Genomic DNA, 22,263 nt, shown 5'->3' with positions numbered 1-22,263 from the left:
ATGAGATCTTGTCTGTCAATCCAGGAAGTATTTGACATTTCCTGTTTCAGTGTGGACTCAAAATTTGGCACTTCCTGTTTGTGACTTAGTGTACCATGCTTGGCGCTCGCTCGTATGGTTGATAATTCAGTGAGGTATTATAATGTTTCATATGAAACACATGCATTTATCATTTTAAAAACCTTACAGCAGATGTAACCCAGCAACCATCCTGGGAACTGCAATTGGGGTCTCAGACCCCAGGTTGGGGACCATGGACTTAATGATTGATGTCATACCCTAACAGGATCCAGGATAGGTAGGAGGTGACAGCTTTGTTATTGAAGATTAAAAAATTATTTCAGTCTCTAAATCAAACCCATCCTGGTCTTTTTTGTTGTTGTTGTTCCAGTTTTTCTAAGAGTGATCACAGCTGTTCCAGTACAGATCCAGATATTGATTTGGCACAAGTTTCACACCAAATATCCTTTGTCATGTGACTCCAGACACATAGGGATAGTGAGGCCCAGTGTCACAGACCAAGCGGTCCGCCCTGCCTCCACTGCGCATGCGTCGTTTCGGAGCTCAGGACCTCCTGTGGATGGACTCTCTTCACCCAAAGTGATCAAATGGATTAATGTGATTAGAAACCATCAGATGACAAAGTAAAACCTCTTAAATCATTCTAAAGTCAGTTTGAAGCAGAAACAAGGTGAAACTCTGGTGCTCTGAAATGACCGATGCGCAGTGAACACATCAGCTAGCAGCTCGTGCTGCTGTGGCGCTCTGATCGCTTCCTTCATCTTTTATTATGAAATAATGCAGAATTTATGTGGAAATGATTGTTGCACAAAAGCTTCAGATATCTGTGGCTGAGACAGATGATGACTGGAGGCAGTTTGAAGCAGAAACCAGGTGATAATCAGTGAACCGCGGCTAATGACGCATGTGCAGGGAAGGCAGGCGGACCGATTTTTTTTTTTTTTTTAGGGGGGACCGGTGTTCTATCGAGATGTGCGGTCTTGTCGAATTGTGCGTCTCATTGCATAAATCGACAATTCCGAGTCCCGACAATATTGTGCTGTAAGTACAGCGTGCACATGCAAATTTGTACTTTTTAATATTGAAAAGATGTATTGCTGTTGTATTTTCATTCCTGTGTCGCTCGGTCGGGGAGCTCAGTGTGATAAAGAGGTACTGTCAACCCGACGGTGGGAGGTGTGAAAGTCTGAGTAGAGAGAACTGCACAGACACAGCTGTGTGGAGGTTTGGCTTCTTGATAGGAATGAAATCTCATCAGAAGACAGATCACCTGGTCTGTGTTGGTCTCAAAATGACAAAAACCAGAATGAGGAAATTCACCATAAACTCTGATTTTTATTCTTTCATGTGGATATAAATCAACTACAGACAACAGAAAAATAAAAACCAGACAGAGTCAAAATCATAAGAAACAGTATTTAAACAGGCTTTGAAGTGTTTGATTAAACCATTAATGTGAAATTACTAAATGTTTACAGCAAAAAGACTTTGAGCCAACAACAGATGCAGTTCTGACATCTGTCTGCAGCGAGACATTTAAAAAAAAACATCTTCACACATATTTAAGCCCCGCCTCTTCATGTCAATACAAAAATCAAACATGTTTCAGAGAGATCTGAGTCAACACGTGACATCACCCCAGGGAGACAAACACATCACAACCCAAAGACCTGATTTAATACAAACAGGAAGTACTTTTAAAGATCAATCACAAGTATAATACAGTTCAAATGTGTCAATATTGTAAATAAGTATGAAGAATCACAGAGGATCAGGTTAGTCCTGATTAATGATTTTTATTCATCTAAAGACCACAATCATGACATCACTGATTCCGACCAATCAGCTGCACTCGTTTCCTTTGATGAGGAAGAAGGTTCCACAGGCCACACCCAGCAGACCCACAGTCAGACCCACACCACAAAAAATTGAAGGTCCGAGACCGGGCTGCCGCACCTTCACCTCTGAAAAAAGAGAACGAAACAAGGTTCAGAAACAAACTACAGAAAACTGAAGGTCAGAGACCGGGCTGCTGCACCTTCACCTCTGAAAAAAGAGAACGAAAAAAGGTTCAGAAGCAAACTACAGAAAACTGAAGGTCTGAGACCGGGCTGCTGCACCTTCACCTCTGAAAAAAGAGAACGAAAAAAGGTTCAGAAGCAAACTACAGAAAACTGAAGGTCTGAGACCGGGCTGCTCCACCTTCACCTCTGAAAAAAGAGAACGAAACAAGGTTCAGAAGCAAACTACAGAAAACTGAAGGTCTGAGACCGGGCTGCTGCACCTTCACCTCTGAAAAAAAGAGAGAACGAAACAAGGTTCAGAAGCAAACTACAGAAAACTGAAGGTCTGAGACCGGGCTGCTCCACCTTCACCTCTGAAAAAAAAGAGAACGAAAACAAGGTTCAGAAACAAACTACAGAAAACTGAAGGTCCGAGACCGGGCAGCCGCACCTTCACCTCTGAAAAAAAGAGAACGAAACAAGGTTCAGAAACAAACTACAGAAAACTGAAGGTCCGAGACCGGGCAGCCGCACCTTCACCTCTGAAAAAAGAGAACGAAAACAAGGTTCAGAAACAAACTACAGAAAACTGAAGGTCTGAGACCGGGCTGCTCCACCTTCACCTCTGAAAAAAAAGAGAACGAAAACAAGGTTCAGAAACAAACTACAGAAAACTGAAGGTCAGAGACCAGACTGCCGCACCTTCACCTCTGAAAAAAGAGAACGAAACAAGGTTCAGAAGCAAACTACAGAAAACTGAAGGTCCGAGACCGGGCAGCCGCACCTTCACCTCTGAAAAAAAGAGAACGAAACAAGGTTCAGAAACAAACTACAGAAAACTGAAGGTCCGAGACCGGGCAGCCGCACCTTCACCTCTGAAAAAAGAGAACGAAAACAAGGTTCAGAAACAAACTACAGAAAACTGAAGGTCCGAGACCGGGCAGCCGCACCTTCACCTCTGAAAAAAGAGAACGAAAACAAGGTTCAGAAACAAACTACAGAAAACTGAAGGTCAGAGACCGGGCTGCCGCACCTTCACCTCTGAAAAAAGAGAGAACGAAACAAGGTTCAGAAACAAACTACAGAAAACTGAAGGTCCAAGACCGGGCAGCCGCACCTTCACCTCTGAAAAAAGAGAACGAAACAAGGTTCAGAAACAAACTACAGCAAACTGAAGGTCCAAGACCGGGCTGCCGCACCTTCACCTCTGAAAAAAAGAGAACGAAACAAGGTTCAGAAACAAACTACAGAAAACTGAAGGTCTGAGACCGGGCTGCTGCACCTTCACCTCTGAAAAAAGAGAACGAAAAAAGGTTCAGAAGCAAACTACAGAAAACTGAAGGTCTGAGACCGGGCTGCTCCACCTTCACCTCTGAAAAAAGAGAACGAAACAAGGTTCAGAAGCAAACTACAGAAAACTGAAGGTCTGAGACCGGGCTGCTGCACCTTCACCTCTGAAAAAAAGAGAGAACGAAACAAGGTTCAGAAGCAAACTACAGAAAACTGAAGGTCTGAGACCGGGCTGCTCCACCTTCACCTCTGAAAAAAAAGAGAACGAAAACAAGGTTCAGAAACAAACTACAGAAAACTGAAGGTCCGAGACCGGGCAGCCGCACCTTCACCTCTGAAAAAAAGAGAACGAAACAAGGTTCAGAAACAAACTACAGAAAACTGAAGGTCCGAGACCGGGCAGCCGCACCTTCACCTCTGAAAAAAGAGAACGAAAACAAGGTTCAGAAACAAACTACAGAAAACTGAAGGTCTGAGACCGGGCTGCTCCACCTTCACCTCTGAAAAAAAAGAGAACGAAAACAAGGTTCAGAAACAAACTACAGAAAACTGAAGGTCAGAGACCAGACTGCCGCACCTTCACCTCTGAAAAAAGAGAACGAAACAAGGTTCAGAAGCAAACTACAGAAAACTGAAGGTCCGAGACCGGGCAGCCGCACCTTCACCTCTGAAAAAAAGAGAACGAAACAAGGTTCAGAAACAAACTACAGAAAACTGAAGGTCCGAGACCGGGCAGCCGCACCTTCACCTCTGAAAAAAGAGAACGAAAACAAGGTTCAGAAACAAACTACAGAAAACTGAAGGTCCGAGACCGGGCAGCCGCACCTTCACCTCTGAAAAAAGAGAACGAAAACAAGGTTCAGAAACAAACTACAGAAAACTGAAGGTCAGAGACCGGGCTGCCGCACCTTCACCTCTGAAAAAAGAGAGAACGAAACAAGGTTCAGAAACAAACTACAGAAAACTGAAGGTCCAAGACCGGGCAGCCGCACCTTCACCTCTGAAAAAAGAGAACGAAACAAGGTTCAGAAACAAACTACAGCAAACTGAAGGTCCAAGACCGGGCTGCCGCACCTTCACCTCTGAAAAAAAGAGAGAACGAAACAAGGTTCAGAAACAAACTACAGCAAACTGAAGGTCCGAGACCGGGCAGCCGCACCTTCACCTCTGAAAAAAGAGAGAACGAAACAAGGTTCAGAAACAAACTACAGAAAACTGAAGGTCAGAGACCGGGCTGCCGCACCTTCACCTCTGAAAAAAGAGAACGAAAACAAGGTTCAGAAGCAAACTACAGCAAACTGAAGGTCAGAGACCGGGCTGCCGCACCTTCACCTCTGAAAAAAAGAGAGAACGAAACAAGGTTCAGAAACAAACTACAGCAAACTGAAGGTCAGAGACCGGGCTGCCGCACCTTCACCTCTGAAAAAAGAGAGAACGAAACAAGGTTCAGAAACAAACTACAGAAAACTGAAGGTCAGAGACCGGGCTGCCGCACCTTCACCTCTGAAAAAAAGAGAGAACGAAACAAGGTTCAGAAACAAACTACAGAAAACTGAAGGTCAGAAACCGGGCTGCCGCACCTTCACCTCTGAAAAAAAGAGAGAACGAAACAAGGTTCAGAAACAAACTACAGAAAACTGAAGGTCAGAGACCGGGCAGCCGCACCTTCACCTCTGAAAAAAAGAGAGAACGAAACAAGGTTCAGAAACAAACTACAGAAAACTGAAGGTCAGAGACCGGGCTGCCGCACCTTCACCTCTGAAAAAAAGAGAACGAAAACAAGGTTCAGAAACAAACTACAGCAAACTGAAGGTCCGAGACCGGGCAGCCGCACCTTCACCTCTGAAAAAAAGAGAGAACGAAACAAACTACAGAAAACTGAAGGTCAGAGACCGGGCAGCCGCACCTTCACCTCTGAAAAAAAGAGAACAAAACAAGGTTCAGAAACAAACTACAGCAAACTGAAGGTCCGAGACCGGGCAGCCGCACCTTCACTTCTGAAAAAAAAGACAACGAAAACAGGGTTCAGAAACAAACTACAGCAAACTGAAGGTCCGAGACCGGGCAGCCGCACCTTCACCTCTGAAAAAAAAGACAACGAAAACAGGGTTCAGAAACAAACTACAGAAAACTAAAGGTCCGAGACCGGGCAGCCGCACCTTCACCTCTGAAAAAAGAGAACGAAAACAAGGTTCAGAAACAAACTACAGAAAACTGAAGGTCCGAGACCGGGCTGCCGCACCTTCACCTCTGAAAAAAGAGAACGAAAACAAGGTTCAGAAACAAACTACAGAAAACTGAAGGTCCGAGACCGGGCTGCCGCACCTTCACCGCTGAAAAAAAGAGAACGAAACAAGGTTCAGAAACAAACTACAGCAAACTGAAGGTCCGAGACCGGGCTGCCGCACCTTCACCTCTGACAAAAAGAAAGAACGAAACAAGGTTCAGAAACAAACTACAGCAAACTGAAGGTCCGAGACCGGGCTGCCGCACCTTCACCTCTGAAAAAAAGAGAGAACGAAACAAGGTTCAGAAACAAACTACAGAAAACTGAAGGTCAGAGACCGGGCAGCCGCACCTTCACCTCTGAAAAAAAGAGAGAACGAAACAAGGTTCAGAAACAAACTACAGCAAACTGAAGGTCCGAGACCGGGCAGCCGCACCTTCACCTCTGAAAAAAAGAGAGAACGAAACAAGGTTCAGAAACAAACTACAGAAAACTGAAGGTCAGAGACCGGGCTGCCGCACCTTCACCTCTGAAAAAAAGAGAGAACGAAACAAGGTTCAGAAACAAACTACAGCAAACTGAAGGTCAGAGACCGGGCTGCCGCACCTTCACCTCTGAAAAAAAGAGAGAACGAAACAAGGTTCAGAAACAAACTACAGAAAACTGAAGGTCAGAGACCGGGCTGCCGCACCTTCACCTCTGAAAAAAAGAGAGAACGAAACAAGGTTCAGAAACAAACTACAGAAAACTGAAGGTCAGAGACCGGGCAGCCGCACCTTCACCTCTGAAAAAAAGAGAGAACGAAACAAGGTTCAGAAACAAACTACAGAAAACTGAAGGTCAGACACCGGGCTGCCGCACCTTCACCTCTGAAAAAAAGAGAACGAAAACAAGGTTCAGAAACAAACTACAGCAAACTGAAGGTCCGAGACCGGGCTGCTCCACCTTCACCTCTGAAAAAAGAGAGAACGAAACAAGGTTCAGAAACAAACTACAGCAAACTGAAGGTCTGAGACCGGGCTGCCGCACCTTCACCTCTGAAAAAAAGAGAGAACGAAACAAACTACAGAAAACTGAAGGTCCGAGACGGGGCTGCCGCACCTTCACCTCTGAAAAAAAGAGAACGAAAACAAGGTTCAGAAACAAACTACAGCAAACTGAAGGTCCGAGACCGGGCTGCTCCACCTTCACCTCTGAAAAAAGAGAGAACGAAACAAGGTTCAGAAACAAACTACAGCAAACTGAAGGTCCGAGACCGGGCAGCCGCACCTTCACTTCTGAAAAAAAAGACAACGAAAACAAGGTTCAGAAACAAACTACAGCAAACTGAAGGTCCGAGACCGGGCAGCCGCACCTTCACCTCTGAAAAAAAAGACAACGAAAACAGGGTTCAGAAACAAACTACAGCAAACTGAAGGTCCGAGACCGGGCAACCGCACCTTCACCTCTGAAAAAAAAAGAGAACGAAAACAGGGTTCAGAAACAAACTACAGCAAACTGAAGGTCCGAGATCGGACTGCCGCACCTTCACCTCTGAAAAAAAAGAGAACGAAAACAAGGTTCAGAAACAAACTACAGCAAACTGAAGGTCCGAGACCGGACTGCCGCACCTTCACCTCTGAAAAAAAAGAGAACGAAAACAAGGTTCAGAAACAAACTACAGCAAACTGAAGGTCCGAGACCGGACAGCCGCACCTTCACCTCTGAAAAAAAAGAGAACGAAAACAAGGTTCAGAAACAAACTACAGAAAACTGAAGGTCCGAGACCGGGCAGCCGCACCTTCACCTCTGAAAAAAAAGAGAACGAAAACAAGGTTCAGAAACAAACTACAGCAAACTAAAGGTCCGAGACCGGGCAGCCACACCTTCACCTCTGAAAAAAAGAGAACGAAAACAGGGTTCAGAAACAAACTACAGCAAACTGAAGGTCCGAGACCGGGCAGCCGCACCTTCACCTCTGAAAAAAAAGAGAACGAAAACAAGGTTCAGAAACAAACTACAGCAAACTGAAGGTCAGAGACCGGACTGCCCCACCTTCACCTCTGAAAAAAAGAGAGAACGAAACAAGGTTCAGAAACAAACTACAGAAAACTGAAGGTCCGAGACCGGGCTGCCGCACCTTCACCTCTGAAAAAAAGAGAGAACGAAACAAGGTTCAGAAGCAAACTGAAGGTCCGAGACCGGACTGCCCCACCTTCACCTCTGAAAAAAAGACAATGAAAACAAGGTTCAGAAACAAACTACAGAAAACTGAAGGTCCGAGACCGGGCAGCCGCACCTTCACCTCTGAAAAAAAAGAGAACGAAAACAAGGTTCAGAAACAAACTACAGCAAACTGAAGGTCAGAGACCGGACTGCCCCACCTTCACCTCTGAAAAAAAGAGAATGAAAACAAGGTTCAGAAACAAACTACAGAAAACTGAAGGTCCGAGATCGGGCAGCCGCACCTTCACCTCTGAAAAAAAAGAGAACGAAAACAAGGTTCAGAAACAAACTACAGCAAACTGAAGGTCAGAGACCGGACTGCCCCACCTTCACCTCTGAAAAAAAGAGAGAACGAAACAAGGTTCAGAAACAAACTACAGAAAACTGAAGGTCCGAGACCGGGCAGCCGCACCTTCACCTCTGAAAAAAAAGAGAACGAAAACAAGGTTCAGAAACAAACTACAGCAAACTGAAGGTCAGAGACCGGACTGCCCCACCTTCACCTCTGAAAAAAAGAGAGAACGAAACAAGGTTCAGAAACAAACTACAGAAAACTGAAGGTCCGAGACCGGGCTGCCGCACCTTCACCTCTGAAAAAAAGAGAGAACGAAAACAAGGTTCAGAAACAAACTACAGCAAACTGAAGGTCCGAGACCGGGCTGCCGCACCTTCACCGCTGAAAAAAAAGAGAACGAAAACAGGGTTCAAACACAAACTTCAGACACAGTCTGTATCTGAGGTTTCTTCTGTCGTCTTTGTGTCTTGTTTTGGTCTGTTGTCAGTTGTGTTTTTCTCAGTAAAGGTTCCTCACCCCACATCCTGGTCAGTGGTTGGTCCAGGGCTCGGTGTTCCACTGTACAGCTGTAAATGTCTCCCAGCTGTGGGACGATCTTCAGCGTGGACAGCTGGGTGTAGGTTCCGTCTTTGTTGGGGTAGGGAACGTTGAGGCTGGTTCCGTCAGTCACGTTCTGTCCGTTCTTGGTCCAGTGGACTTTAACAGGAGCTGGATAGAATCCGGTCACGTAGCAGATGAGGTGGTTCTCCTCACCGAGCTCCACGTCGTCTCTGTCATAAATGACTGGAGCAGAAGGAGCATCTGCAGAGAAAACACACACACACACACACACACACACACACACACGTTCCCCTGAAAAGCCAAAACTCACTTTTCTTTTGTCAGACACTGAGGTTCATTAACATGTTGGAGCTCTGAATTTGTCCAGTGATAAAATTAATTCCCAGAACTTGCCTAATAATTATGTGTGTTCTTTGAAGCTGTCAATCACTGTCTGAAATTAAAACTGTCCACAAAGCCTATTTTAGAAAAGGCAACAAAAATTCTAGGTTGATGGAATTATCCCTTTTATCAAGGCAAAGAATCTGATCTGAAACAAAAATAAAGCGTTTACAACCAATAATCTGATTTACATGATATACAGAAAATTTAATTTATCAGCTCATATAAACAGCAAACCAGAGACAGGTATAATAATAATAATAATTTATTTAATAATTTACAAAGAATTACTTCTTTCTTCCAGCTGCTCCCACTAGGGGGCACCCCAGCAGATCAATCATCTCAATCTCACCCTAATAAGTAAGCAGTGGTGGGCACAATTCCGATAATCCGATAACCAATAATTATCGAAGATAATGTTTTCATTATCAGATTATCTTTTCAGATAACTTTGAAAACCATTATTGGACTAATAATCTTCCAATAAATTCTTGTCCGATAATTTTTAGACTGTTAACGTGATAAATAAAGCTGAACAGCTACAAACATTTTTAAAATTTAAAATCACCTGTTAAATGTTTTGTAGCAGATGTGTAGTTCTACCCTCTGCAAACAGAGGAGAGCTGCCTCTAGAAGAAACTGCTCTATCCTCTGCAGGCAAAGGAGAACTGATCACCAAAAAAAAAAACAACCCCCCCCCCCCTAAAAAAACTAATTTCTTTTAACCCCATACTGATACGCGGGCAATATCACCCAAGTCATCCAGAGGCATACATTTTTAACTTATGGTTCAAATTTTAATGAAACTAATTTTGGACAAGTTATTTACATTAATGTCACGTCTGAAGTTTTATAAAGTGAAAATATCAGATATATGTTTTAGTTTTAAAGTAATGCACTAATTTTTAAGGTTTTAGTGTGGACATGCTGTGCCCAGTTCATTATGGGTAGGATAGTCTAATCTCAGTACGTTCACAACATGAGAAATACATTTGAGACACTCTGTTCAGGCTCCACGGACAACAGCATTAAACTCTAGTGCCTAAAATGCTTGTGAATATATTCTCTGGGTTTATAGACATTGTTATTGTGTTTGCGTTTATTAAATTCCACGCATCTTAAATGTAGCAGACACGGATTATCTGGAATTTTGTTTTGGCAAGTTTTCATGGTCTCTACTGCCATCTACTGGCCAGTAGTGTTCATGGCAGTATTCAAACTGAAGCTAGGCAGACACTATGATATTTTCAATCACTGTACTCGGTTCCAGTTCAAACTGTACCACAGAACCACACTGTGTAAAAGTTCAGAGCGCACGATATATGTTCTCACACACATTGTACGTTCAACAACCACACATCGGACTCGTGTTTCCTGAAGCAAAACATAAGCAGAAGCTTTTTTTTCCAAATTTAATTCACATTTCTTATTTTTTACAAAAACTCTCGATGGGAGACATCAAAGTTTAAAAAAAAAAATTACAAGACTTTATGCTCTCTCCAGTGTTTGCACAGGCACAGTGTGAGGTTGGACGTTTGTAGCGCTTCAGCAGCGGGATACCCTCACGACGGGTGACCAGAATATCAAACAGGTTTGATTTTCATCTGACCATACGATCAGCGATCAGGAGGTAGTTGTGAGATGTTAAACACAGCTTGTTACTCCATGTATACTAAACGATGCAGGATGCGTGATTAACCTGAAACTCAGTGCGATCCAAAAGATTCTTGCATGCGTCAAAAATCAGCTGAAAAAGGGCCAAAACTCGCACAGTGTAAACCCAGCTTAAGTACTGAACGTCTGGCACCAGTAGATCATGACAGTGTTCTATTTATTTTGACACCGGTTATCGAATTACAACTTGGCTTCTTTTGAAAATGCCTTTTTTTTAACAAATAAAAAAATGGCATATTTTACAAAAGCATATTTATCTGTAAACATCAACACACCTCACATTAATGTGTTGGTTTACATAGAATGAATGAGTCAACCAATCAGTGTTACCAGAGGCACTTTTACCCAGAACCCTTTGCCATCTGTCTGTTTGTTATAAAACTTCAGAATTAGTGCATTATTCAACATTAAAAGATATATGTTATATTTTAACTTTGTACAAATGACAGGATTGACATTAATAGAGTTATTCTATTGGTATTAATTTTATTTATAAATCAAACCAAAACTCAGCACTGCTGTATTTTCCAAGACCTCCGCCTGATGGCAGAGTTGTGACTGAGTAGAGAGCTGAGCTTTGTGGCTCCTCTCAACTGCTTCTGTGCTGGAAGCCATGTAGTAAACAGGAGCTTCCAGCAGGGGGCAGGACACTCAAAGACAGAAGTGCTGACTCATTGTTTGGGTCTGTTTTTGCTTTTGATGCTTTCAGAAGCAATCGTGGTGTTAAACTCAAAATCAGCTTTTTAATAGTTGCAAGCGTACCAGAGACAATACTGCAATTTATCAGTTATCTGTAACTTCCGATACATTTTTGGGTGGTTTATCGTTTTATCTTTATCAAAGATAACTTTTAAGTTATCTGATTATCTGTTATCAAAGTTAATTTTTTGGTTATCTGTAACCACCACTGTAAGTAAGTAAACTTTATTTCTATAGCACCTTTCACAGATACCGATCACAAAGTGCTTTACAGAGTGCAGTAAAATAGATACAAAGACATAGAAAATAAAGTTAAAACATCAAAATAAAAACAAAAAAGTAGAGCCACTAATTCAAAGTGTCTTAAGCTGCTTTTTAAAGGAATCAACAGAGTCGGCCACATGGAGAGACGGGGAGCAGGGTGTTCCACAGCCTGGGGGCTTGAAATGTCAGGTCCCCGAGTTTTAAACTGGGTGTTAGGGACCTTCAGAAGGTTCTGGGCCGAGGACTGAAGAGAACAGCCAGAAGAATTGGGGGTTAACAGGTCTGTGATGTATTGGGGGGCCTGTCCATTAAGAGCTCTAAAAGTCAAGACTAAAATTTTAAAATCAATTCTGAACTTCACAGGTAACCAATGTAAAGAAGATAAAACTGGTGTGATGTGTGTCCTTCTGTTAGTTCCTGTTAAAAGCCTCGGGGCAGCATTCTGCACCATCTGGAGACGAGTGACTGCAGATTTGTTACAACAAGTAAAAAGAGAGTTACAGTTATCTAAACAAGAGTAAAAGCATGAATCATCATCTCCAGATCAGGCATGGATAATGTTGCTCTCAATTTAGACATATTTCTCAAATGATAAAATCAGTTTTTAACCAGATGTCTTGAACAGCTGTGCAGAGACACAGACTGGTCAAACAGAACACCAAGGTTTCTGAGACAGGACTGAGAAGAAGAGCCAGAAAACCACGGTGGTGTTTGATTACAGGAACTTTCTGTTCAGGAGCATTGATCAGAGATTCTGTCTTACTGGAATTTAACTGAAACCAGTCCTTGATACAATAAAACAGTTTCTTAGGTCAGCTAAAACCACTTTAAATCTGTCCCTGAAATTCTTATTTCATATTGCAGTCGATGTAACAGTATTTTCTGTTCGACTGTATCAAAAGATCCAATAAAACCAACACACTGTACTGACCAGAGTCCACAGCCATCAGTAGATCATTTGAGACTTTTAACAAGGCAGTGTCAGGGTGCATCTTGTGGAACCCAGACTGAGACGTATCCAACTGCCCTGCCATTACTTTTTCCACAACTTTGGCCAGAAAAGGCATTTTTGATTTTGGCCTATAGTTGCTCTGCTCAGATGGGTCCAAATCTGGCTTTTTCAAAATCAGACTTAAAGCTGTTTGTTTGAGGGAACTTGGGAATGTCCCAGTTGAAAAGGAAATATGAATCAGTTTGACAACATGTGGGCCAACAACATGAAACACCTTTAGAAACAGCGATGTGACACAACATCTAACAGGCAGGAAGAGGGTTATAACAATAATAATAATTTATTAATTTATATAGCGCCAAATCACAACTAATCGCCTCAAGGTGCTTCACAAACATCATTTAAAAGCAGAATAAAATGAAATAAGATTAAAACACGATAAAAAATTTAAACATAAGTAAAAGAAGTAAAACAAATAAAAGGAATAAAAAAAGACACACAATCATATAAAATACTAATGATAAAACAGGGAGAACAAGCGTGTCTTCAGACTGGCTTTAAAAATCTCCACAGAGTCCGACTGTCGTATCTGCGCAGGCAGATCATTCCACAGAGCTGGGACGCCGTGATAGAAAGCTCTGTAACCCACTGACCTTTTTCTTCACCCTCGGGAAACACAATAATCCTGCACCCTGAGAACACAGAGCCCGAGCCGGCACATAGGACTCAACCAGGCCGGACAGATAGGGGGGCGCCAGTCCATGACCAATTTTATAGGCCAATAGTAATACTTTAATATCCGATCTCAAAGAGACCAGAAGCCAGTGAAGGGATTCTAGAACCGGCGTAATATGATCAAACCTTCTGCTTCGTGTCAGAAGTCTGGCAGCAGCATTTTGAACCAGTTGAAGACCCCAGATGTTGGACTGTGGTAAACCAGAAAACAAAGCATTACAATAGTCCAATCTAGAAGAAACAAAAGCATGAATCAGAGTCTCAGCATCAGCCATAGACAGCATGGGACGAATATTTGCTATATTTCTTAAATGGAAGAAAGCAGCCGTTTAATCTTTATTGTTTTTAAATTAAACCTTATCCTCCAAGGTGACAGTAGATAATGAGGACCAGGAGCACACTGTAGAGCCAATGCTAAGGATGCTATCAAGACATGGTTTTACACTGGCCCTAATATCATCAACCTTTTTTACAAAAAAGTTCAAAAATCTGTTACAGTCCTCTGTTGTAACCAGCGGTGGGCACAGTTCAGCTAATCCGACAGCAGATAATTATTGAAAGCTAATTATTTTGTTACCGGATTAACTTTTCAGATAAGTTTTAAAACCATCATCAGACCAATTATCTTCCGATAAATTTAGTTCCAATAACTTTCAGTCCGATAACATTTTTTTGCTGGTAAAGTGAGCAAAGTTTAACGGTCAAAAACATTTGTAAACCTTAAAATCAAACATTTTAGTCCAACAGTTGTGTGTTTATTTATCGCAGACTGGATGTCACTTGCTGATGACATCATCATTAAGCACAAAACATGATTGGCCAGCTGACGCAGGGAGCATTGTGGGCAGTGTAGTTCAGGTTCACTTTGAACATAACAGTGTTTACGTCCCTCGTCCCTTGGAAATCTGCTGCAAAACCCATCACACATCATGCATAAAGAATTATTTAAATAGCTAAAGGACACTGGATTACTTCATCCCATCTAAACAAATGACTGTGGCTGCCAGGAGTTAAGGTTTTGTAAAATCTAGTGTCTTTAAGGTGGAGATGAACTGCAGACTCCACCTTAAACACACTAACCACACGTTTGAGGACAAGGAAGTTAAAATCTTAGCCAGAGAAAAGAAATGGTTTGAGAGAGGAGTGAAGGAAGCATTGTATGTGAAACAGTTGAAACCCAGCCTTAACCGGGGAGGGGGTCTGAGACACACTTTGTCCCCTGTTTACAATGGGGCACTCAGGTCTAAGCAGTTTCAGCCTTTTGTTCATGGTAATGAGTCATTTACGTCATCAGGAGAGTCGTCAGGAGAGACAGCTACCCTGTCATTAGGAGGGTGCTAACTAGAGTACCATAGGTGCTAATTAGAGCAATTGTTTAGTCACGAGCCAATAGCAGTCTGCCTCTCGGTAGGAGGGGTCTGGTTAGGTTAAAAACTACAGCTTTTGTAGCTTCTGTTTATTCTTCTCTACAAGAGTCAAGACAGAAATCAGACTACCAGAGCAAGAATTTTAGCTGAGGAAGCTTCTGTGATTTGAAGCGAAAACGTCCTCACGTCAAGCAACCCAGTCCAGTCGAAGATTGAAGCTTCTCTACTATGGAAACAACCCGAACAACTGAGAGGCTACATAGAAACATTTTGAGCACGCTTATCCTACCCAGCCAAGAAACAGGTAGAGTTCCCCATCTGTGCAGGTCTTCCCTAATGCATGTTAAGATTGGTTTAAGGTTATGCTTGACTTATTTTCCCAGAGAAGGACCATTTCTCATACAAAGGTATCTCTTTAGGTGACCACTGAAAGTGAAAGTTACAAGGCGGGGCACAGCCTGTCATAGCCCCAATAGGCATGGTCTCTGTCTTTTGTATATTAACCCTAAAGCCTGCTACATGTCCAAATTGTTGCAGGCATTCGAGCAGGCATGGTATAGTAGTCTCTATATTGACTAAGTATAATAGGACATAGTCTGCATACAGAGAGATTTTATGCATTATGCCTTTAACATTGAAATCTCTAATCATTGGGGTAGATCTAATAAGTTCTGCCAGCGGTTCAATGGCTAGTGCAAACAGGAGGGGACTCAATGGGCACCCTTGACGGGTACCACGCTCCAGTGAGAACAGGTCCGAGCCATAAGAACTGGTCTTCACTATCACTTTTGGGGAGTAATATAGCAACTTTACCCGATCAATAAAATCTGTGCCTATTTTAAATTTTTCCATTGTATAGAACAGGAGGCCATTCAACCCTATTGAATGCTTTAAATGAGTCCAAAGATACTACGAGTCCCTCTACAAGTACATCGCCGTCACTGGTCAGCTGTATTATGTTCCGAAGCCTCCTGATGTTATTAGAGGAACTCCTCCCTTTAATAAAGCCTGTTTGGTCAGATCTTACCAGAACAGGTATCAGTGGTTCAGTCCTCAAGGTCAAAATTTTTCCTAAAATCTTTGCATCCACATTAATGAGCGACACAGGCCTGTAAGAAGCTGGGTCTTCAGGATTCTTGTTTTTTGTTGTTGTTGTTTTTTCCCCAAGATCAGGCTAATGTTGGCCACTGACATTGTCTTAGGGAGGTGGCGGGCTGTCTCATAGTTATAATTATATGTTTTAGCCAGATAGGGAGTGACCTTGTCTCTAAAAGCCTTGAATGATTATATCGGCATTCCATCAGGGCCTGGGGCCTTTCCACTGCGCATGAGACTTATTGTCTCCAGGATTTCACTTTCCTGAATAGACTCCTCTAGAGATTTCTGTTTCTCTTTGGTCAATGTTGATAATTTAATTTTTGAGAAAAACTTATCAAGTGCATCCTTAGTGCTGTTATTGTCAGATTTGTATAGGGACTTGTAGAAAGATAAAAACACGGAGTTAATGCTTTTCCTGTCAAAATGTCTCTGCCCTCCTGAGTCTCTAATCCCTGCTATTATATTACAGTTTTGTTTCTGGTTTATTATGTGTGCCAAATATTTACTAGGTTTGTTCCCATATTCATACAGACGTTGCCTTTGATAAAATAATGCTTTGAAGACCTTCTTGTTCAAAAGTGAATTTAGTGCTGCTTTAACAGTTTGTATCTTAATAAGGTTTGTTCTAGTTGGATTAAATTTGTGAGCCGTTTCTGCGCTTTTTAGATTTGCTTCCAGTTTGTTTTGCTTCAGCAGCAGTGATTTCCTCCAGTGTGACATGTATGAAATGGTGAATCCTCTAATATAGACCTTTGCAGCTTCCTAAAGATATTCAGGATTTGTTTTGCCATTATCATTCATTTCAAAGAATAGTTTTATCTCCGCCTCCAGTTGCTCTTTAAATTCCTTGTCATTAAGTAGGTATGATGGGAATCTCCACCTTCATATTTCTGCTGTGGTTTCTTTCATAACTAATTGTAAACAGACTGGGGCATGATCACTTCTATGGATAGATCCTATGTTACATGCAGTTACTTGTCCTATGATTTATGGTGGTATGAGGAAAAAATCTATTCGTGAGTATGAGTTGTGGGGGTTAGAATAAAATGTAAAATCTCTAACTGATGGATTCAGAATTCTCCATCTATCTATCAGATTAATATCATCTAGCGTTGTAGCTAGTGGAGCGCCTACATTTGTCTGTCTGTCAGTAGTTGTTGTAGATCTGTCTAACTTATGGTCTAAGCTGCAGTTGAAGTCACCACCCACAACTGTCAGATGACATTTATGTTCCTCCAGTACTGTTGCTGTCCTTGTCCAACATGATGGCTGTGATGGATTAGAGACGTATACGTATGTTCATCATAGTAATAGGTGTTCATATACTGTACCGTGGACAAGGACCTATCTGCCCTCTGGATCTGCTGTACATGTACTAAGAACAAATGGTGTGGCCCTGTGAATCAAAAAGGTGACTCCCCTGCTATTCAGTGTAATAATAGGCCTGACCTACCCAGTCTCATTTCAATTTCATATGTTCTTTATCTACCAAATGAGTTTCTTGTTGGAAAGCTATTTGAATGTTGTCTTTTTTGAGGAACTTAATATTTTCTTACACTTTATTGGATGGTGGATCCCTTTGATATTAAATGTACAGAATTTAATGGTATTTATATTTGACATTTACCACTTTTTTCTGGTGTCACAGATAAACACCGTCTTTCTAGAGGAGTTCTGGGCATCCACAGTGCTTGACCTTAATCTACGCAGATTCAGGTGTAAATTCCTGTCTGGTGAAAATAAAACAAAAACAAAGAAACATTTGGTTATACTTTTCAACACTAACCAACTTGAACATATGTACACCTGCTGTAACATTAACCACACCGTGGGGCGAATGTGAGGTCTCTTAAGTTCCCTCCGACTTAACCTTGAATCGAACACGTAGGATGAATCAGAGCTCCCTAGATGACACGTTATATAAAAACCTCTTTCATGGACAGTTAGTATCCAGATCCCCTCATCAGCCTCACTGTCACTTTTCTGGGTCTGTAGTGTCCTAACAGACTGTTTTTAAAAAGGGAGGGGGGGGGGGGGATAGGGTGTATGTGATGGTTTCTCTCATTTGATTGCTTTTCACAGTAATGTTTTTAAAAAAAGAAAAGTAACATGACTAATTCCACTGTGCGCCATCGTCTCAGATATTATTACTCTCAGTTTTCTGTATTATTAATGTCCGTTGGCTTGACTCTTTGGTTTAATTGCTCCAGATTACCTTATGATCGTATCTGAAGTATTGTTTTTCTGGAGCTCTTTGACATACCTCTGTGCTTCTGCTGCAGTTTGGAAGAGCTGGACCTTATTGTCATGTGTAATATGTAGCACAGCTGAGAAGAACATCCTGTAGGGGATCCCCAGTGCCTGGACTGACCTCTTTACCTCCAGGAACTCACGCTGTCTTTTCTCCACAGTAGGTGAAAAATCCTTGAAGAGATGAATGTGGTTCCTGGATTCCCTTATTTCAAACATGCTTCATGTCTTTTGCATGACGAGCTGTTTGTCTGTGTAGTTATGGAGACAAATGTAGACGACCTTTGGTCTTGTGGACTCCGTCTGCTGTGCTGAGTGTGGTGACACCTGTCCATCTTGATCCAGTTGTTTTTCACCGTGAGGTTCATGGTTTTTGGCAGCCACATTTTGAAGAAGTCTTTAGCGTTGGCTCCCTCTGTGCATTCTGGGAAGTTGATGATTTTAATGTTGTTACGTCTGGACCTGTTATCCTGGTCTTCTAGCCAGTTAATGTCCTGGACTTCAAGTTTTGTAGATTTCCACAAACACTCCACCTTATGACATGTTCTTCTGAATGACATAATATCTTCATTCATCCAGGGGCAAGGGATTTTTTTGGAGAAGATATTTTGTGCCTTATAGGTGCAACCTCGTTTAGGACAGACAAGCAATGACTATTAAAAGTCTGAGCAAAAGACTCAGCATCACGACAACTATTAAAACAACTGGGCTCAAATAATCCTGAGAATTTCACAACAGCTGTTTGATTTATAATTCACCTTATGAGAGTGACTGTTTAAAATAAAGGACAAATTAAAATACACACAGCAGCTAGTCCATGTTAAGGCCAAAGGAGAAAACAAGGTCCAGTGGATGACCTTTGTTATGTGTAGGACCAGAAACATGCTGTTCAAAATCAGATGAGTCTGAGTGTCAGCGACTGTGAGGCTACATGAAATAAAGTATCATCATTATGTATGTTAAAAATCTCCAAGAAGTAAAACATTCTCTACTTTAATAACGGAAGATAAAATCTACATTGAGAAAAATCCTGTAAACATGCACGTGAAGGACCAGGAGGACGGTATATTAAAACAGTCAGTGTTCCCGACCTCAATCATCTGCAGCTCAAAGGAGCTGAACGGGTTCGGACCCATACGCCTGCAGGAAAAACTGTCCCGGTAAATGAAAGCAAGACCACCTTCTCACCGGGCAACACGCGGGAAAATATCAGACCAGAAATCAGCCGATCAGAGCGCGTGTGCCATCGTAGCCATATATATATATAAAAAAACATTTTGATCAGATTGATGATATAATTTCATCAGACGTGAAGTTTGCATCACTGGAATTAATAAAAATGTCAGTCACTGTAAAAAAAAATGTTTTTTACCTTAAAGATTCTGGACACATTTCTCTGTAAATGAACCAAACAGCAGTGAAATAAAAACATTCTCCAAACATGTTCTGGAGGTTTTAAGTGGCTCAGTCAAACAAATAAAGATTTTTAACTGGTTGTATTTTCTTAGTTTTTGGTGGTTTCTTGTCCAGAGAACCTCAGTGCTGTTTTTGACTTCAGGAAGCATTTTTTTTCTTCAACCTTTTTTCAGAAAAGAGATGTTTTTGTGTGTCACTGATAAAAGATTTGAATCCTTTGATGTGAGTCTAAAATTCAAATTGAAATCTGGTGTGAAAGTGATGATTTACTGTAAATTCATCAAAGGGCTCAAAAACTGTGTCCTTCATATATTTCATATATATTTCACTTTATTAAAGATTTGACTTTGTTTCCTGATCAATAACTTTGTAATAATTGATTTGTTTGTATTTTAAATTGTTCTCTTAAAAACAGGAGTTTTTAATTTATTCTGGAATTTCAATTCATCAGAATTCAGTTCTGTAAATTTAATAGTTTTTAAATCTCAGAATCTGGAGACAGATTTGATTCCATCCAGAAGGTTAGAAAGACGACGAGTTAATAAATTAATACTAACTTAACCTGGTAAAGAGTAAACCAGAGCAGAACTCACCTCGTTAGAGTCAAATTAATCTTAAAATCATTTACAGACATTTGTTTCGCTGAACATAATAAATGTTAATGATTGTTTGTTTGTTTGTTTACTTACCGAGTTCCAGTGAGATGTTCTTCAGAGCCTGACGGACTATATTCAGACTCTGTCTGCAGACCTGCAGATTAGCCACAGCTTGTTCATACTGTCCTGTGACGGTCATGTGATCCACAAACGGAGGTTGAGGTTCGACCGCTTTCTTCTTGATGAAGTCGATGTATGAAACCTCTTCTCCTTCCAGACTGTACATGTTTCTCTCCGTCCGTGTCTGAACATCCACTGATGTACAGGTCCTCATGAAGAACTGAAGACACAAAACACTCTCAAACTGACGACTTTGTTTGTAAACACGTTGTTTACTGACGACACAAACAACACGTGAGTGAAACACTTACTGTCTGCTGACACCCTCAGAACCAGAACCAGAACCAGAACCAGCTTCATGTTGATCCGCAGCTCAAAAACTGACAGAAACACAAACAGCTGCAGCTCCGGTCTCACCGCTCAGCCAATGACAATACAGACACCGCGTGACGTCATCCGTCTCCGGGTAAACAGCCGCTGACTGACGCCGCACTGAACAGTTTGATAATCAATAAATAGTACATTTTTATTTTTAAAGGTGTAATTTTATTCACTTTTTACTTAAAAAACATTCAACTAGAATGAAGAGATTTGACAAAAACAGATTCAAAAACATAAAATGATCCAAACAAACTTTCACTGCTGTTTTAGCTGAAATTAATTTTAATAAATGTGTGGCAGCACAGTTAGTGTTTATGACCGCAGCCTCACGGTAAGAAGGTTCTGGGTTCTCTTGTTTCAGAGAAAGCTTCACAAACCCTGAGACGAGGAAACCAGATCAGCTGATTTGAGTTAATTTAATGAAGTCAGAGCAGATTCATAACACCTGTGTTCTCAGGTGTTATGAATCTCAGGAGCCCAGAGACTCTGGAGAAGGACATGTGAAGGTGTGTCCCCTCAGAGCAGGGGGGCAGTTAGTTTTTGTAAAGGGCCAAATGAGAAACAGAAAATATTGTTGAGGGCCGGATGAAAAGGATAAACTTAAGTCTGCACAATAATTATTCCTATATATGAAAAAACAGTAAATAGTATTGTTTTGACAAACTGTTTGATGTTCTGAAATTTTTAGTCTAGCGGTGCTTTTGGAAACTATCACTGCACACAACGCTTCCACTCAGGGTCCGATCTGACCTCGTGTCCTGAAGCCCAAAGACAAATATGAAAATCTTTTAGTTCTGTTTCTGGTCTGATTCTGTGCTGAATTGTTGATGAGTTCAATTTATCTCAAATGTTTGTGTTTCATTGACACACTGTATGTTATGAATGTGCAATAAACTTATTTGGAAAAAAAAAAAAAAAAAGAATGTACAGAAGACATTAAAAAGTGGGAGATTCCAGTCTGGAGAATACTAAATCAGTAGACAGCCTTGTGGATAGTTTAGATTTAGAACTTAAAACTACACTTGATAAGATTGCGCTTCCTCTTTTAAGGTCATACCCTCCCAAGGCACAGTCACCTTGGTTCAATGATTACTTGTGTGACCTCAGGCAGAAGGCTAGAGGTTTGGAATGGAAATGGTGTAGTTCAAATTAGAGGTGTTCCACCTTGTGTGGAGGGATGCTATCTTAGATTATAAGCATGCACTACTGGCCACAAAGCAGAACTATTACTCTGATTTGATCAGTAAAAACATAACTCAAAGTTTTTGTTTGACACCCTATTTTTTGTGAAGGCTCTCAGTTGTCTAGGTGGTGAATCTTCGACTAGACTGGGTTGCTTGACACGAGGACACAAGGACTTTGAGGACAAGGAAGTTAAAATATTAGCCAGAGAGAGAAATGGTTTGAGAGAGGTGTCAAGGAGGCATTCTATGTGAAATGGTTGAAACCCAGCCTTAACCAGGGAGGGGGTCTGAGACACACTTTCTCCCCTGTTTACAATGGGGTACTCAGGTCAAAGCACTTTCAGTCTTTTGTTCATGGTAATGAGTCATTCACGTCATCAGGAGAGTCGTCAAGGGAGCCATCAGGAGAGGCGTCTGTCCCATCATTAGGAGGGACAGCTGCCCTGTCATTAAGAGAGTGCTTACTAGAGCACAATAGGTGCTAATTAGAGCTATTGTTTAGTCACTAACCTATAGCAGTCGGCCTCTCGGTAGAAGGAGTCTG

At 41.6% G+C, this 22,263-nt stretch overlaps 1 protein-coding gene and 3 long non-coding RNA genes across 5 annotated transcripts; 2 read left to right on the top strand and 2 right to left on the bottom strand.

The window, feature by feature from the left end:
* Positions 1 to 1,336: 1,336 nt before the first annotated feature.
* Positions 1,337 to 20,584, bottom strand: LOC117504651 (mamu class II histocompatibility antigen, DR alpha chain-like). Its single transcript, XM_034164151.1, is given in 5 exon segments — positions 1,337 to 1,985; positions 8,558 to 8,842; positions 20,128 to 20,323; positions 20,325 to 20,374; positions 20,466 to 20,584. Coding segments are annotated over 5 exon segments (702 nt in total). The 5' UTR covers positions 20,515 to 20,584; the 3' UTR covers positions 1,337 to 1,863.
* LOC117504656 lies at positions 2,006 to 6,074 on the top strand. Of its 2 annotated transcripts, none has more exons than XR_004558867.1 (3): positions 2,006 to 2,037; positions 5,429 to 5,617; positions 5,848 to 6,074. It is a non-coding gene; the product is annotated as an uncharacterized LOC117504656 (long non-coding RNA). The 2 variants fall into 2 exon arrangements; XR_004558868.1 differs by lacking the exon at positions 2,006 to 2,037 and adding an exon at positions 4,404 to 4,618.
* Positions 3,373 to 4,239, top strand: LOC117504654. Its single transcript, XR_004558865.1, has 2 exons — positions 3,373 to 3,419; positions 3,590 to 4,239. It is a non-coding gene; the product is annotated as an uncharacterized LOC117504654 (long non-coding RNA).
* LOC117504653 lies at positions 4,116 to 6,626 on the bottom strand. The gene is made up of 3 exons (XR_004558864.1): positions 6,602 to 6,626; positions 5,433 to 5,611; positions 4,116 to 4,194 (listed from the first exon to the last, which is right to left on the bottom strand). It is a non-coding gene; the product is annotated as an uncharacterized LOC117504653 (long non-coding RNA).
* Positions 20,585 to 22,263: the final 1,679 nt, after the last annotated feature.

Source organism: Thalassophryne amazonica, chromosome 23, assembly GCF_902500255.1.
Source record: "Thalassophryne amazonica chromosome 23, fThaAma1.1, whole genome shotgun sequence".
Lineage (NCBI taxonomy): Eukaryota > Metazoa > Chordata > Actinopteri > Batrachoidiformes > Batrachoididae > Thalassophryne > Thalassophryne amazonica.
Note: the sequence above shows the minus strand (reverse complement) of the source record. Positions and strands in the feature narration are given on the sequence as shown.